This window comes from Telmatherina bonti (assembly GCF_933228915.1).
Source record: "Telmatherina bonti genome assembly, chromosome: 16".
Classification (NCBI taxonomy): Eukaryota; Metazoa; Chordata; class Actinopteri; order Atheriniformes; family Telmatherinidae; genus Telmatherina; species Telmatherina bonti.
In genome coordinates, this window is record NC_136614.1 from 30,857,974 (window position 1) to 30,876,882 (window position 18,909).

At 37.6% G+C, this 18,909-nt stretch overlaps 1 protein-coding gene across 4 annotated transcripts in view; it reads left to right on the forward strand.

Annotated features, from left to right (window-relative positions):
* Positions 1–18,909, forward strand: part of fam49a (family with sequence similarity 49 member A) — a 56,554-nt gene that overhangs the window by 24,134 nt on the left and 13,511 nt on the right. The window contains exons 2-4 of one of the 4 annotated variants that reach the window (XM_079255309.1): positions 12,279–12,334; positions 18,247–18,326; positions 18,640–18,719. In XM_079255309.1, the coding sequence (XP_079111435.1) occupies positions 18,647–18,719 (73 nt within the window). In that variant the 5' untranslated portion in view covers positions 12,279–12,334; positions 18,247–18,326; positions 18,640–18,646. The remainder of the gene's footprint in view (positions 1–12,278; positions 12,335–18,246; positions 18,327–18,639; positions 18,720–18,909) is intronic. The other 3 variants (XM_079255311.1, XM_079255310.1, XM_079255312.1) reach the window with 3 other exon arrangements.

An 18,909-nucleotide genomic window follows, 5' to 3' on the forward strand; every position in this document is an offset into this window, starting at 1 on the left:
TTGAAAAAAAAAAATATAGATATTTTTAACAAAAATATCCCAGTTTTCGATTTTTCGATACAATTTTCCCACCCCTACTAGTTAGCCTGACATACAAGTATTTGGACGGTGGGAGGAAGCTGGAGAACCCGGAGAGAACCCGCAGGAAGAACATGCAAAATGCCAACTAGATACGTTTTCTGGATTTCTAAACTCTCCACTTGTTTTCAGAAGAATTTAAAAACATATTTATAATGTAGTTTACAGTAATAACCAGTCACAAATGCAACGTATCGTTGAAGCCATACTGCACTCCGGTACCAGGGTCCAGTAAAAGCAGCAGAGGGAAATAGTTGTTTCACTACAAGAATTTTATCCAAAAAAACCTGCTTTCTGGATTTTAAAGTGGAACTATTATGTGCATTTCAGGCTAATTTATTTATTTTTTCTGAGCCCAGAAGGGTTGGGATTGATGGAGTTATTGTCACAAATGGCTTTATTTACTTCAGACCGACCCTCTCCGAAGGCTGTCACATCAGCCTGTGGGCAAAATGAGTGGATTGAGACTCTTCCGCAAATAAGCCCCGCCTCCCGCCACCGCACTACATCGGGAGCGCGCACCGCACCTGCTTTTGCCGTCATTGTAACATCTCATAAACAGAAGGATGTCTCTCTTTGGTAAACTCACCAGCCATCGTTGGAAATAACTTTATCCCACGTTTTCCACCCGCCTGATGTATTTGTACATGCCCTTGTTAACCAGTAGAAGGTAACCAATCACCGAACCTTATCCCCCGGGACGTCACAAGGATTTCCAAGTAGAAAAAACTCTCCAAAACGACGCATTTTTCGTCGCCATGGAAACCGAACGGAGAGAGTGCTGGAACTCAAAATCAAACTCAAACAAGCGTTTAGGTGATAAAAAAAAAAAAAACAGTGCCGTTCACATGTCTGATGAGGATTCAACACTGTAACACTGTAGAAAGCTCAGAAAACTCCAAATACCATAATAGGACTCCTTCAAGGGGTTAATTAGGAAGTTCTTTGACACTTTTGTGTCTTTTCTGAGTGAAAACAGGCCAAGAAGGCACGCTATAGCTGTCAACACATATAAACACAACACACACACACAAATCTTTAATAAAACGGCTGCAAAACACATAAAATCATCCTAAGAGTAGCATCTTTAGACTTGAGTTGAATGATTTAAATTTTAAATATCACCAAAAGTTAAATAAATTAAAACATGTTTTTAATGGAAATTAGCAAGAGGGATGATGAATGTCTACTTTCTATCACGCCATGCTGCCAAGTGTGTAATAATTAGTTATTTCCCTCCTAAAGCTCCCCAGTGCAGCTCACTGAGCTGTAATGAATCCATCATCCATTCATCGGTTGTTGCTGAGCAGATTAGAGCAAAGATTCATTTGCTTATGGGAAAGATGGCATCCTTCCAGCCCATTGAATTCCCTTTGAAGGTTAACCGTTGTCTAAACCCTTAAAGGGTATCACTAGGAGAAGGCAGCCTGCATGTGGCCAGGTGTGTCCCACCCTCATGCTCCCCCACCCTCTGTCATCTCCTCTCTCCATCTTTTCAGGCTGCTGAAAGGATATTTTCTTGCCATCGTAGACATTTGCGCCGTTATTTATGACATTTTTATGTCCATCTACGAGCTGGACATTGTGAGCCAGAGGTCGCCTCACCTGGGATCTGTGCATGCGCTTCCTAACAACAGCTGCATACCAACTGTTGTTGCGTGACCTGGAGTCACGCTGGAAAAGTGCATTTTCTAGTGATGGACACGATGCTCGTTCATGTAAATAATTGATTTATGCTTCAGTTCTGTGAACATCAGCAGCTGTCTCTCCATCCGCACCGTCTCTCCAGGACTCCTGTTGCCAGTTTTCTAATAAAACAAAAGAGGAATAACAGAATTTCCTGATTGAATATGGTGCATTCACTGGTCAGGATTTATGGGGGAAATGAGTGACTTTGACATAGAAGGTTATGTTTTCGCTTTAACTGCCTGAACTTTGTGGTAGTCATTGTAAAAACTAAATGATGAGTATTTACTGTAAACGTTAAACGTTTAGAAAACAATAGGTTTTGACTGAAAGTGGGTCACAGCCTGATCTTCCCTCAGGACAAGTGAATAACTTGAATGAGTGCAAAGGAGCGTTCACAGTGCATCTCTGTAAAATTAGAGGAGTTACTATGTGGTTTGCCTTTTCACCACGGCATTGTGTTTCCAAACTGATGACCGAGCTCAGAGCTGTAAGTACAGTCTCTCTTCTAAATACTTTTTGTGGATTTTGACGGGAGATGTCACGTCGGGGTAAAATGTTGAGGGAAATTCGATGAGAGTAGCAGCAGTGACACTAAGCTGGGATGTGGATCAGTAATAGTAAAACCACAGAATACTCCTCTAGTTTCATCTAAGTGTCTGTTTTTATGACAAATGGAACACAAATCTGAACATTAGGTAGATATGATCAGTGTCCTTTGACAGATTGATGACTTAAGTAGATTAATGATAACAAATGTTCTGCGGCTGCTTTTTTTCCTGCCTGGCTGCAAGCAAAATGAATAACTAAACAGGATTTAAGTGTGGTGTCAAATACTGGCAGATTTGGTCAACAAACAGGCTGAAAAGCAGCCAAGAACAGTTAAAACATGAACACAGTACTGTGTGAGTCTTCAGTCACCCTTATTTCTTCTTCCAGTGGTCAGTTTTTGAAAAACGATCTTGACTTTCAGTCATCCAGATGCTAAAGGACTTTCTCTTGCAGTACTTGTTGGGCATCGGTTGCTTCTCTTATTTCCAGTCACAGTTGGTCAACTCGAAATATTCCTGTTTTGACAGATTAGCCTAAAAGTTTGTGAATCTGTACGAGAAACAAAACAAGCAACTTGAGGAATGTATTAAAACTATCTTGAATTTCATCTCTAAGCAATTTGTTACCATCAGACTGGAGCAAAATCCTTTAATATGTTTCTCTTTCTTAATTTGTGTCTACAAAATGCCAAAGATAGTAGTTTGACAAGCATAAAATAATCATTTCTGCACTGAAAATGTGATTCTCAAAGGCTGATTAGACAAATAAAATCATTGTATGACTATTTAAAGCAGATAAACAGTGTCAGAAAGCAAGATGGAAAAGAAAAAAAATCAAATTGAAAGACCAGATCCAAGACCTGATAAATGCATGTTGACATTTTATGATTCTACTGCTGATCAAAAGCATGATGGTGGAGGTTGACTGGTGATAAGTCACTTTTAAGAATTGACTTGTTATTGAAGCAGTGTGGGATCATCTGGACATTGAATATAACTAAAGTCAGAGAACATCCAATAAAAAACTTTAGAAAGTCTTTCAAGAATTTTGGAGAATGATTCGTAGAGACTACTTAGAGAAACAACAAACTTTAAACATTTAGTGTAACTAAACAAAAGGTCAATGATGGGAACCTTTTTTTCACATTTAAAATGTATTTCAATTGGTTTGAATTTCCCCTCAGGGATGAATAAAGTATTTTTTATTTGATTTCCTAAGACAACTGTTGGGTTTTTACTCTCTACCTGTGAGTCCACATACAAGACAGCTGACATGTGCCATCACTTTTACTACGGTGTCTCTGAGTGGACACAAAACTCTGTGTGTAAAGTGACAACCCTCCGAACGTTTAAACTGCAGTGTTACAGAAACTAGAGCATTAAAAAACCTTTAAAAAAGGACCATAGAAGAAGACAACACACAGGTACACAGGTACACAATATTGAAGTAGCTACCTGCTAGGGATGGGAAAACCGAATTTTAAAAAAATTGAATATCTGGATTTTTTTGCATCACAATCTTAAAATCAATTTTTGTTTTTAGTTAAAAACTGATTTTTTTATTTAAAAAAAAAAAAAAAAAAAGTATTCAATTACAATTTTTTTGTCATTTTTATTGATCTTTTTACTTGTGTTCTTGGGCATTATAGCAGCAGAATGATGGTTAGGCTGCTGTGGTTTTTTTTCCCCCCGAATTGAAATCAAGAAAATGAAGAACAAAGAAAGTTTTGTACAGTTTTTTTGTTATTAATCTACAAAAATCAGCAATATCAAAGAATAGTGGGAATCGCAAATTAAATCATATCTGCACCCAACAAATCTGAATCAAATTCACAGCCCCACTACCTGCAGTCCACTCATCGCTGCACTGGATCCACTCACAGATGAAAACACATTCGGAAAGTTTTGGTCACTGACAGCCACCATCCGTTCACAACTCGCTATGCCCACTTTTACCACTAGATGTCAGTTATTCTTACACATTAGACCTTTAAAAGCCCATTTATGCTGCTTTTACGTATGTAAATGTGTACATTTGTCGTAACATGCCCTCATACTTCATGTGTCTCACAGCCAATACATGCACCATATGGCAGATCAGAGTTCACCTCCGAGTTCTGATGTCAGTTTCAGACAGTAAACATGGTGATGACGGAAGAGGTCATGATGATATACACTCATTAAGGGCATTAAAAACATCGCAGCCTCTTCTGTTTCTGTGTTCCTTTCTTTGGTCACACACATCAACTCCAGCAATCCCTGTAGTTGCCCCTGCAGTTTCCAGTTGTAATATGCTGTTTACTCAATCAGCACATGGCCCAAAAAACTGCTCAAATTATGCAGGTAAAGGACAAAGGATACGGATGAAATGCTCGTATCCGTTTAACGTAGAGAATAAATGGGAGGGTTCAGACTGTGTTGAAGAATAAAGCTGCTCAGACCAAATATTCAGTTTTAAGCTCCTTATAAGAGGATAAACTTTGCTTTTGCCTCTTATACTGTATTTCCAACCATGATTTAGCATGTTTTAATAAAACCTGCAGCCATTCCTCTCTTTTTTCTTTTTTAATGACAAATGAGACTTTCACATAGCCCTGTACTATAGATGGGTTGTACTGGTTTCCAGTGCTCTGTATGTTCAGGTTATTGTGAGACGCAGAGAAAAAAAGCAGATTTTAGATTCGGATAAAATAAGCTCACAAGTATCTGTTGTTATGGACCTTTTAATCCAGTGAACTGTGGGATATGGAGTCTATTGTTGTCTTTGACTTTAGTTGTTTCTAGCTGCATCCACTGGATCACGATAAATCCAAGTATTTAGTCTTTGCATGTCGAACACATGGATACGCCCAGAAGAGATGTGTATTTTTCTGTTTGCATGATCAGATTAATCAGATTAGAAAACAGTGTGTAGTTTGCATAAAGTCTCCATGGATTTGCTCCACTTTTGGTTAGTCACAGTTCTTCCCTTCAGCACTATCGGGGCTCTGAGTAACAGGACTCTCTTTCTTTAGACAGTTTCAATGCTAAGCTTTAGTTGCATATTTGTAAAAACTTGTCAGGACAAAAGGAAACTTGTTTACGTCTTGAATTTTTTAATCAATTTCTTACTAACATAAGGTATGAATTAATGTTGCTTATATAGAGATGATAGGTTTTAAAATGTATTTTTTGTTTATTTTGGTAATACTGGCTCTGCAGTCAGTTTTATCAATGTTATTCACATTTTCACTGAACTGGATGTCTCAGCAACCTTAAAATCAGCACTACTGAATTATGCATTCCTGAGCTGCTAGCCTATCCATCACCTCATGAAAGTGAGAATATCAGCCCTGATGATGACAAAATATTGAAAACATAATTTTTGCAGACTTTTTTTTCCATAAATGATTGAAACTCTAACAAGAACACCTGGAACCAAAACCAGTTTTAACTTCTGAAATGTCCTGATAAAATGAGTAAAGACTCTAAATATTCTTAAAGCTCTGATCTCATAACTTCCTAACAATAATGTAACCTCCAAATAATGGATCAATTTTAAGCTGCAATAAGCTTCAGAAATGAGGCTGCTACAGTCCCGGCATGACCCAACTTGTGCAGCTGTGCATGTTTCTGTGCTGGACATGAAGTTCTCTGTAAAACAAGGGTTTCCATCTTCATCTCCCTCAGACTGTTGAGAAAATTCTGATATTTTTGTCGGCTTTTCAAGGGGTTTATGTATATTTGATCTCTGTCCACTGGTGGGAGTGTGTTCAGCTGTATGCGTACATGTGGGTTGGGGATTTAATGCATTTAAAGGTCCATATTGTCTTAATTGTAGTCCTGAATCGATCATTCTACAGTAAGGGTGTCCAGTTCCAGTAGTGTATCACAAGGTAAAATATGAAGGCTTGTTTGCAGAATTTTTAGAATTAAATTTAACATTTTTACAGCCATGTTATTTAATAACTCAGCTTTTACAATGATGGGTCTGTATCTTTACTCTGAGGGGTTTGTATCTTTACAGTAGCTGTGTTTCCATTGTATGTTTACATAAAATAAAAGTAATATTTGTAAGTTTTGACAAACAACAGTTGCGATTTGCGGGTGTTTCCATTGAACAGTGTTTAGTGCATTACGCTCAAGTCTCATTAGATCTCATTACTCTCACAAGATTTTACAAAAATTACATCTGATGCAAGGTAGCTACTTAGTAATATTTTGGAGTTTTCTATTTGCTGCAGAGAATTGCCCCAAATTTTCAAAGCTTTTCTGCTTCATTTTCTTTTCAAAACTCTAAAATTCACTGCTGTCTGTTCCACACCACGCCATCTTTACCGGAAATGAACTGGTCTTGGCCTCCCACGTCACATCGGGGACAAGTAAATGATCAAAAAGTGTTTCCATTACACTTTTGCAATATGTTTCAAAATAAAAACGTCTGAAAAACCATCTCATGAGAGCGTGAAAATTTCTTACCGATATTTGAGACATTTTTCAAAATGTAGGTGTTTCCTTTAACGTTTTTTTACAGAGACATTTAGTTTTTGTGCAATTCTGGGTGGAAATGGAAACGCACCCTCTGATGGGTCTGTATCTTTATTCTGATGGCTGTGTATCTTTACTCCGATAGGTCTGTATCTTTACTCTGATAGGTCTGTATCTTTACTCTGATGGCTGTGTATCTTTACTCTAATGGCTGTGTATCTTTAGTCTGATGGCTGTGTATCTTTACTCTGATGGCTGTGTATCTTTACTCTGATGGCTGTGTATCTTTATTCTGATGGCTGTGTATCTTTACTCCGATAGGTCTGTATCTTTACTCTGATAGGTCTGTATCTTTACTCTGATGGCTGTGTATCTTTACTCTGATAGCTCTGTGGCTTTACTCTGGTGTGTATCTTTACTCTGATGGCTGTGTATCTTTACTCTGATGGCTCTGTTTCTTTACTCTGATAGGTCTGTATCTTTACCCTGATGGCTGTGTATCTTTACTCTGATAGGTCTGTATCTTTACTCTGATGGCTGTGTATCTTTACTCTGATGACTGTGTATCTGTACTCTGATAGGTCTGTATCTTTACTCTGATTGCTGTGTATCTTTACTCTGATAGGTCTGTATCTTTACTCTGATAGGTCTGTATCTTTACTCTGATGGCTCTGTATCTTTACTCTGATGGCTCTTTATCTTTACTCTGATGGCTGTGTATGTTTATTGTAATGGCTGTGTATCTTTACTCTGATGGCTCTGAATCTTTACTCTGATGACTTTGTGTCTTTACTGTGATGACTCTGTATCACTATGTGTGTTTGTCTTTTGGAGTCAGTGGAAAATTCCATTCTCCATTGATGCTTCCTGAAAAAACATGTTTATTTTTTAGATGTCTGCACGCATCTCCCTCCACACCGTCTGACTCCACCACCTGCCGGGATGATTGACAGATTTTCTGACTTAATACTGAGCTGAGTGGCTTTTTTACAGACTTTGGCTGACTTCCTTATTGTTTCACTGAAAGCTTTTCTTACTGTGGCAACTACCTGAGGGTGGATGGATGATCGCTGGCTGTCAAATCATGCATGCTGGTTAATTCTTGTTAATAGGCTGGGTAATTGGGATAATCGTATTCACTGAGCTGGGTGCCTGGTGACACCTGTCTGGTTGGAAAAATATGGAAAATCTTTCTCTGAGCTGCTGAGCTGAAGCAAGGGGAGACAAAGGAACGGGTGAGGATGGAAAAAGCCTTGGCGTGGGAGGGGGGTAAGAATAGGGTAGATGAAACTTACAGAAAGGGAAAAGTTGGATGTATATTAGGCAGAGTTGGTATGATTATAAAGTGTCTGCTCCCATCAACACACAGTCTGTACTGTCCACATGGTGTTTTTGGCAAATGTCAGGAGTTCCAGAGAGGACACATGAGGTGTGTGTGTGTGTGTGTGTGTGTGTGTGTGTGTGTGTGTGTGTGTGTGTGTGTGTGTGTGTGTGTGTGTGTGTGTGTGTGTGTGTGTGTGTGTGTGTGTGTGTGTGTGTGTGTGTGTGTGTGTGTGTGTGTGTGTGTGTGTGTGTGTATATGTGTGTGTGCACGGGTATAGCGTGATGTTTTGGCGAAAGCCACTCATGTGTCAAACCACAGGGAGCCACCACACACTATTCCCATAACAGGAGAGCATTTAGTGTCTCTGTGGATCTTCCATCCATCCATCCAATGCATCACAATCCTTTTTCCTGCACTCAGTTGATGGATGAAAGCCAAAACAGTCGGTTAAGCAAAGAGTTTAGCTGCAGCCTCTTACATTTGACGCCTGTTTATTGTTTTGGTTTGTTTTTGGTGTAACACAGAAAATGAATGTTATTCTTCTTCCTCAGAAGCTGTTATTCTGTTTAGGAAGAATGTGTCCTGGACAAATATCTCCCCAACTTGATATCTTTTGAATTTTAGACAAAATAAAACATTTGAAATGATAGAAAGCTGCAGACTTAATGATTTAATCGGCACATGGGTGCCACCTGATACATATTAAGTCGTTCTCTTATTCCAATGTAATGCAACAGTCTTAGATAAATAATAATGATTTAACTAATTTTATGTGATTCAGTCCAGTTTGATTTATTTTAGTAGCTTCAGCTGAAAATATTTTGCTACGATATTGTAAAAAACTGATGTTACGATTTTTTCTAACCTTCTCATTTATACTGCGATGCTGCATTCATGCCATCTTTACCATCATCCTATCATGTGCAAATGTGAATTGTTTCAGGACACGTTTGTTTATGACCGTTAGCCATACAAATGGCTGATGGCTAACTCAAACAATATATCTTGCTTCGCTAATTTAAATACGTACAAGTCTAAAAAAATAAATGAAATCTAATATAGATGTTTAGTAGGAAGTAACTACAACAGTGTTGTAGTTACTCGGACAATCCAGAAGAATCAGGAGTTGCCAAGAAAGATGTCATTATTGTGTAATTTCACAGTTAATCTCTGTATTAAATACAATTAATTGATTGTAATGATTCATAAATATCGCCACTTTCCAAAAAAGATCATGCCAGAATCAAAACAGGAGATCGGTGCAAGTTGTGCACAGACCAAAGGCGAAGTCATATTAAATGTCATCCTTAAATGTAAGCCTTAAAAACAATGCGAAACTTTGTTTAAAAAAAAAAAAAGAGGCTGAATTGGTTTTGGTGGATATGGTTCACCTCTTTTGTGTCCAGGCTCCTCTCGCTGGGACAATACATGATTTGGGTTTTTAATCTATCTAATAACTTAATGTAATGAATTAATGTGAAACAACAAGGAAATGCCTTAATTCCACAGATTAATGTCTTTGCAATGACGTGTTAATTTTCATTGGCTTATTAAAACTGAGATCAATGAGTTTGTGTGATTTTGTACATTTATGGTGTTTGGGCAACAAAATTATTCACAAACTGATCAGTATCAACATTGCTGTCTCCATCTGTTTTTTGTTGTTTTTCATAGCTGTAACTATTTCATAATATGAACTTGAGTCAGTTCAAAACAGCAACCAAATCCAGACACTGCTTTTACAGCTTTTTCACAGTTTAGCAGCATCTTGCTTTTTTTTTTTTTTTTTTTTTTTGTTTTTTTTTTTTTTGCCGGTTCAACAGTTGACCTCTGACCCGACTGTCCTGCCAGTTATTTTTGCTTTACTTGAAGATGTAGCAGGTTTTGATCGTAGTTGCAGACATTGTTGGTGCTGCAAAGCATGTTTATCAGTTAAGGCGGTGCAGAAAATCCCTCCTGTTTGCGCTGCGTCCATCGTCTTTTGCTCAACAGCATCTTTTGTAAAAAGCGTTTTGTTTCACGTCCAACATTTTTGACATCAAAGAAAATCCAGACAACAGATACGTCTCCTTTTTTCCACTTCACTGACTGCTAGATTCACTTTCAAACGTTTTTCATCTATTTTCACTGCTGAACATCTCTGATAACACAGCTGCTCTGCTGCATGGTTAGTGGTGCAGCAGTGAAAACACCAGTTTAAAGGCCTTCACTCACTGGGACGGCTGCGAATAAATGACAGGAAAATGCGAATAAGTTACTGACTGATTGACGTTTCTGTCTATGCCCACCAAGTGCGATGAAAAACTGTGAATAAATGATGGATTCCACAACAAGCCACGACAACAGTGTGCTGAAGCTGCAAAAGAAAAGACAAAAAGGGGCGCTGGGTTCATCCTGTTCTAGAAAAGAGGAGAACTTGGGGAGTTTAATCAGCTGTGTGTCCATAACGCGTAGAATTGCGCAAAAACTAAATATCGCCCAAAAAAAAAAAAAAAAGGATAATGAAAACGCTTACTTTTCTAAATAAGTCTCAAATATCGCAAAAAGTTTTTATGCTGTCATGAGGTGGTTTTTCAGACGTTTTGATATAGAAAATATCGCAAAAGTGTAATGGAAAAACTTTTTTCGCATTTACATGTCCCCGGACGTGACCATGGGGGTTCAGTTATTTTCCCGTAAAGATGTTACGTTGTGGAACAAACAGCGAATATCAGAGTTTTAGGAGAGAAAATGGTATCAAATTCCCCGTAGCAACCCCAAAATAAGGCTACGTTGCTACCTTGCATAAACCACAATTTTCTCTTTCCTCTCGCTAGATCTTACGAGAGTACGAGAGCGCTAAACACTGTTCAATGGAAACAGCAGCAAATCGCAATCGTCGTTTGTTGAAACTTACAAATACAGCTTTTATTTTGAAAAAATTTAATGGAAATGTAGCTATAGTTTAATCCAGGAGCTGAAGCTGGACCACGCCCGCTGCACGACGGACTTTAGGACGTCCGTGGGACAGTTCGAGGATCTCATTTAGTAGCTAGCTGCTTGTTTTAAGAAGCAGAGAAGAAAAAAATAAAGATGCTCAGATGTTGATATAAAGTTTGAAGGAAATGGCAGCGGCAAAGTGACTCCTGCTTAGCTAGCAACTGGTGATCTGTCAGTCAACAGGCCTTCTCTTATTGGTCAATTATAAATCTATCAGATGCAAATATTTATTAAAATCAACCTCAGTTCTAAAGATTAAATGATGTGGACGTCACCATTGACTTTACACTGATCCGATAAAAAATATAGCAGTGTGAACTATTCGGACAAAACAATCAAAGTCGATATGTAAAAGCCTTAAACTATTAATATTTACAACAAAGAGAAGTAAACCTGCTTTTACCAGCAATCCTGCACTGAAAGATTCAACGTCACAAAAGAAATGGTCGGACTAAACTCCGAGCTGCAGCAACCACAGTCTGCAGATTAATGTTGTTAAACATCCCCAGCAGCTTTATTGCCTCTACTTATTCCCTTCCAGACGGTCCACTCCATGATTCAGATTCATTTTGCTGTAGGCCAATGTGTCATAAAGCACTGATGCAAAGAGAAAGCTCGTCTAGACTTCTGCATTAGTTTGTGATGATTGTCTGCCTCCATAATTTTTTTTTTTTTTTTAAATAAATACTGCTTAATATTTCTTTGAAGGTTTTAGGCTGTAATCATGTCTGTCATTGAGTCACACTTTATCTGGACGACCTCTTTTTCTCCTCTTTATTTATTTTTCTCCTCTCATCTTGGAGGGACTTTCAGTTCAGAGCATCTGAGTGAACATTAGCAGCCGCCGCTTGTCACGGGATATTTAATACTCCAATAAACATCCAGCAGACAGAGGCTTCTTCGGCTTTCTGTGGATATGACAGACAAGGGTGTAGATTTCACTGAATAATTCAGTGCGTGTCACGGTGGGTGAGGGTTGTATTTGTTTGGTGAATGCCTGCATGTGTTGGCAGAAAGGAGGAAGTTGCTTAATTAGGAAGTTGATACTCCATCTGTCCAACGAGATGAGGGACAGGCATGGCAGGCAGACACCCGAACTCTGGCACAAAATTTAATAGTTTCCCTTCACACTATCATGAATTTCTACTTGGTTTAGATTGTTTTTAATCTGTTTTTATTTTGTTTAATTTCAGAGACAACAGCATATCGGATGATATAGACAAAAACCTGAGGTCCTCCACCTGAGAAGGTACGTCTCACACTCGCATGTTTGGTTTGGTTAAACCCCGTAAGCTGCTGTTGAGGAACATTAGCCTTTTAACAATGATGTGGTTTAGATGAGCATAGATGGGATTAGTCTGACGCTGTTACATTAAGCCCAAAATCTTTTTCCACGAAAGCGGTTGAAGAGTTCATCCTGTCAGCTTGTTAAAAAGAAACTAGCAAAGGATTTCCAAACTTTATGTGTCGGCTTAATAAAAGACACATCATACAGTTCAGTGTTTGTGTTCAGAGAGGTGAACTAAACTGCAAACCAGATTCCATAATCAGCATTAGGATCTGCTAAAATCCTGTCGTTTATGCCTTTTCAGTTGCTCAAAGCGTTTGATAAACCTGTTAAGCAGGAAAATAACAAGATGTAAACCCAAATTTCATCATATTACTTAGTCTGGGAAAAAAAAACTGCTGCAAAAATCTGGTCTTACTCCAAATGTGCAACATGGTTGGCATAAACATGGATAAAAGCTGTTTTACAATCAGTTTATCTCAGAACTAATTTGGTGTTAACGAACATGTTTAATTAATACTTCCTTCTGAAAAACAGATTTTAAACAGCTTCAGTATTTGCTCACCTATTGTCTGTGGGAAGATGTGTTTCTTGTGTTTTCACTGTCAGGTGTTGATGGTGCATAAAAATTTACACAATAGGCATTGTGTATAAATTAATAAATTAAGTCTATAATGTCAACATTTAAACATTTATGTAGGTTTTTGTCAAAGTTCAATAAAAATTTCTAGCAATAATGTCAAAACTGCTGAAATTATGGAGTTTTTTGCCTCATTACCTCAGGTTTATTCATTTGTTTGGTCAGAATGTGATTTATTTCCAAGTAGGCACAGAAAAAAGTCACTTTGATTTTAATATTAGATATCTTTAACACAATAACAACACATTTTTTATTTTAGTTTAAGGTTGCTGCTTATATGGGAAGTTTTTTCCCTCCCATTTCTGTCGCTCATGCCAACAAAATGCTGACGGACAAGGAAGTAAAAATGTCTGTTGTCACTTGAATCTGTTTTTTTTTAACTTGGTGTAGATATCTACTGAGGCTGGATGAATTTTTTCCTTTTTATTTTGTTATTTAAGTTTGTGATTTTTACTCTATTTTATATTTTTATTTTTGTATGATTATTGCTTTCATTTATTTAATTTATTTTATTATATATTTTGTTTAATTCCTTATTTAATTTTTTAATATTATTTATTTTTTCTGTTTGGTTTTCATTTATTTATTATTTAAATCTTATTTAAATCTTATTTGATTTATTTGATTGTATCTTGTTTTATATTATTTGAATAAACCAGGACTTTCTGTAAAAGGAAATATCTTTTTGTCCCAGATATATATTGCACCTAAATTCCCACCATTGGCATTTTCTCACCAAAGCTTTCTATGCAGCGTACTATTTGTGGTATTCCTCTTTAATTCAACCAGCTGATGATAAAAACTCTGAGAAAGAGGAAAGTTAAAGTTTCCACTGCCAGTCAAGGCCACGAAGACGAGCGGCTGTGAAATAGGAACTGAGTAGACCAGAGAATTCCCAGAGTATTTTCACCATCTGCAATAATGAGAAGAAAGACTGAAGTGGAGAAAGTCTCATGTAGCAAAGCAGACATTCAGCCTTGTCTCAGTTAAATGTGTAAAATAGAAACACATTTCACAACAATTATGCAACAACTAAACCTTTAAATGACTCTGTCATACATCACATCCCCCATCTTGCATGTGAGAATGTCACACATTCAGCAAAATACAGAACCGGAGTTTCACAAGTGCTTTGATGTGGTGCTAATTCGGCATAACTAATGCTCTAATACTTCATCATAGCCTTATGAGGAAAGATATTCCTGTTATATAACTAACACTCATTGATAAATACTCAGTCAGAAATAAACACAAAGCCAGGCATTGTCGTAGTAGCAACAATTTTGATGTGGCAAGGCTTTTTTCGTCCTTTGCTGCACATTCCTCTCGTTTCATTTCCATGTTGACTGCTTGAAAAACAAGAAATGGAGGATAAAACTGTCTGAGGTGATTTACGGAGAGGAAGAAACGCTTTAGTTGGATTAAACTTCTGCTAAAATTATGTGAAAATTGAGTTTCTGATGCTGTTTGTGTTTGTAACTAGAATAACCTGTAAGAGGAAGGAGACGCTGGAGACATGATTTTCATTCTCCTTGTCACCGATCTCCACTGTTTTACACCAGGAGTTCGTCTTCTTTTTAGTATTTTGTTAACAGAACGATGTAAGTTTAAGCAAGTAGTGACATGGAAACGCTAATACGTGTTCTGAATGTTATAAACAGTAGCCTAAGATCACCTTAATCATTAAATTTTCCCATCATTGATGAACCAATTAGCTTGCTAGCACTTTTAGCTTGCATAGAGGTGCACAGCATTCCCACAGTGTGACAATTTGTGTCCATTTTCTTGATTTTGAGAGATTGCTGGTAGAAATTCAGACAAGTAGTCAATTTTTTCAGTTCAATTCAACTTTATTTGTATAGCACCACTTCACAATAATGTTGCCACAGGGCACTTTACATACACATCATTTCAAGCCAATTCATACATATCCTATAATAGAAACCAACTGATTGCATCGAGTCAAGACTTCGATCCAATCCCCCATCCTGAGCTGCACGCGGCGACAGTGGGAAGGAAAAAACTCCCCTTTAACAGGAAGAAAACCTCCGGCAGAACCCGGCTCAGGGAGGGCAGCCATCTGCCTCGACTGGTTGGGGTGGAGAGGACAGGAAAGACAGATCAACATGTACAACTGCACTTAATCAGGAAGACCTGCGGAAAAAAGGAGAAATAAGTTAGAGACGGCAATATTGGCATATATTTATACATTAATATATTAGAGTAATAAAGCGAGGTACTTCTCAGTGCATCAGGTGACATCCCCATTGCTACATAAGTAATGAATGGCTAGACTACCCATAACTATAAGAGCAAAGAGCTGGACAGTTGGGTCCCGTACATGCAGACTCCAACTCAGGAGATGCTCATATCCTAACTATAACAATCATGAAAAAGGAAAGTTTTCAGCTCCATCTTAAAGGTGTGGAGGGAGTCTGCCTCCTGAACCCACGGTGGGAGCTGGTTCCATAGAAGAGGAGCCTGATAGCTAAAGGCCCTTCCTCCCATAGTACTCTTTGAGACTCTGGGAACCACCAGTAAACCTGCAGTCTGAGAGCGAAGTGCTCTATTTGGAATATATGGAACTATAAGATCTTTTATGTACAATGGAGCTTGGTCACGATGTTGGGCTGCTTTGCATGTCTGCACAAGCTAAGAGCGCTAGTAAGATCATAATTTGACAAATGAATAATTATGGTTACCTTGTTTATAAATGAAGGAAAGAATTCAGAGCAGCTGACTTGGTGTCGCCATGTCACAGTCTGGTTAAATGTACATTTTTCTATTAAAAAATATACAAAATAACAAGATATGCTGATGTAAAATAGCTGAGTTTAGAGGATAAAAAGACACATTTAGCCCAGAAATAACCCAGTTTTTATTGGATTTGATCTGCTTTGGTAACTCCTGTAAACATAGACCTTTATTTCTAGCAGAACTTTGATTTTTGGTTTTTTAAGGATAGTAAAACCAGCATTTGCTTAGAGATCTTGTAGATGCAGCTCAGGGTTTGCCATGTGCAACAGCACACGCTCCAACATGTTGCCTCTGCAGTGCAACTTCACTCCTGTAAAAGCAGCTCAACGCCGCCCCCTTCTGGTGCGTTTAACCCATACCCGATCAAAGCAGCATTTTAATGATAAATCAGACATATTTAAACATCTTTAACTGCAGCATTAAAGTGGCTGCTGCAGGATAAATATTCAGCCTGCTATCATCAGGACTGTGTTCTATCTGAATCTCTGAGTGGAAGATGAGGAATGAATGCCTCAGTGGAAAAAGTCGGCTTCTCGCTGGAGGCGATGCAGTGTGATTATCATGCGCACACTGCAGCACAGTGGCTCTTTTGTTGCAACACCACTCTGATTTAAACCGAGCGAAGGTGGAGCTCTGTACGCGAGATCAATTACTTTTTTTGTGTGTGTGTGAATTTGTCTTCTAAACATATTTTCATCTACAAAGTCTTAAAAATCAGTTTTATTATGTTTAGACTTCACATCTGTCCTCTTGCTTTTACTCAGCAGTGTTGTGCAGTTCCTCTCGGTGTGATGCAAAGTTCAACCTTTAATCGTGGCCACACATTATGCTACTGTAAGTTTAATGCCTGCTGTGATTACAGGGTTTATGAGCACCTTCCATGCCCGGGGAGGTGGACTTTTCTCCTGGAAATTACAGCCTACCTTCAGCTTTTTGCCTCCAATAAAAGCTTTATGGAGCGTGACTGTAATTTAGGGCCAGGCTTGTGTGTTTGGCTGCGTTTAGAAAGCTCCGCGTCTGCTTCAGAAGATCTGGGGTTTTGTGCAACAAGGAGGGAAGAACAGTTTTTTTGCTTTCTCAGTCTCTTTACCGACCAAGAAACTTATACAAATCAAACTTTATTTAAATATTATTATATACATAATCACAGCTGTCGAGGCAAAGAATTACATTCCATTTGTTCAAATAACTAAAGATGTTTTATTCACCATCAAAAGCCTGGAAAGAGTTTATATAGATATAATATCTAAGAATTAAATATGGACTATATATGAAATAAATACCTGTAATTCTCTGCTTTAGCTCCATATTTGCCACCATGTGTGTAACTCTTTAAGCTGTTGGTTAAAAATAATTAAAACTTTTGAAGTTTGCTTTGTTTGAAATAATTTTTTTAACATTTTGTTACCTGCGATATTAATCAGTTCATTGATAGTTGAACTTGAAGTTGTTTGTCTGTTCTCATTTTAATTTTTTTTTCTGTAACAGGTTGCAAAAGTAATATTGTGTAAAACTAGTCATGCAGGTTTTTCTTTTTTTCCCTTATACACTGTTTATGTTTATATATATATATATATATATATATATTATATATATATATATAATATATATATATATGATTAGATTTTTATCACCAGAAGAAGATACATTTTTGTTTTATGAATGAATTTATTCCAAAATAAAATAATTTTTTTGCCAGATCTTTTTCTGCAGTTAAGATATTTATTTTTTAAATTTTTCATTCATGCATTTTTTTTATGCTTTCATTTATTTTTTTTACTTGTTTATTTTGTTAATACTTTATTTAATTTCAACCATTTAATTTTTTTTAATCAGTTTTATTTTTATTTAGTTTTGAATTGGTTTATTTCCTCATTAAGTTTTGTTTTTATTTTATTTATTGATTCATTTATTTTTCTTTTATCTATATATTGATTGATTTATTTTTGTGTATTTATAATTTATAAATTTATTTATAATTTATTTATATAAGATCATTTATTACATATTACATCAGTCATAAACTAATATTTAGTTGAACAATCCTTTAAAGTTTCCGCTCCAGTCAGGTGTTTTCTGTTCCTCTCAGTCAGACTTCTGCACCTGTTGACAGGTATTTTGTCCCACTGTTCAACAGAAAAGTGCTCTAATTTGTCCAGGACCAAATTTTTTGTTTGTTTTTTTCTTTCTTCAACTCAATTAAATGAAAAAACCGCTAATATAACCGTGTCTTATATTACTAAATTATATTTTTGCACATTTTTAGTTATTGTTCCTTTAGTCTCCAGTTATTTGAGTGACTGTTGTAAATTCAGCCTTTTCTTTAATGAAAGGGGATGAATACATATGAGCACAACTATATATGTGTTTATCTGTGTGTGTGTGTGTGTGTGTGTGTGTGTGTGTGTGTGTGTGTGTGTGTGTGTGTGTGTTTTTATGTGGTTTTGATTTTTAACCACTGTATTCTGACCATTAGGTTTGCTGGGATGGGTAACCTGCTAAAAGTCCTAACAAGGGAAATAGAGAACTATCCACACTTTTTCCTGGACTTTGAAAGTAAGTTTGGCAGGCGAGTGGGGAGGGAAACACGGACAGGTGTGTGTGGGGAGGGAAACACGGACAGGTGTGTGTGGGGAGGGAAACACGGAGAGGTGTGTGTGGGGAGGGAAGGAGGTGCAGCCGTTCTGTCTCTTCTCTTCATGACGGAGCTGTGATGGAGTCTGCTTTCGCTCTGCTCTCTTCTCCTTCGCCGTTTCCTCGCCGTGGTTACGTCCGCCTGCTCTTTCAGCTCTGTTCAGATAACTTTTTATGACTTTTTAACACCACTTGTGCTCCTCTTCTTTCCCTTTCCTCCCTCTTTCTCTTGCAGAAACCAAATGGGGAATCTGTTAAAAGTGCTCACTTGCACAGAGCTTGAACAGGGGCCAAACTTTTTCCTTGACTTTGAAAGTGAGCTCAGCTACTGCCTGAATCTCCTGCTCCCCCCCTCCTCCTGTTCTCTGGTCATTTTCCCTTCAGCCTGGCTGGTCAGGGGTCACACCATTCAGCGACTGGATTGTCCACCTTTTGAATTCCTAATGTTGCCTCTGAAAGCTGTTTAATATAATTCATGATTGATTTCAGTCAGGTTTTCAGACGG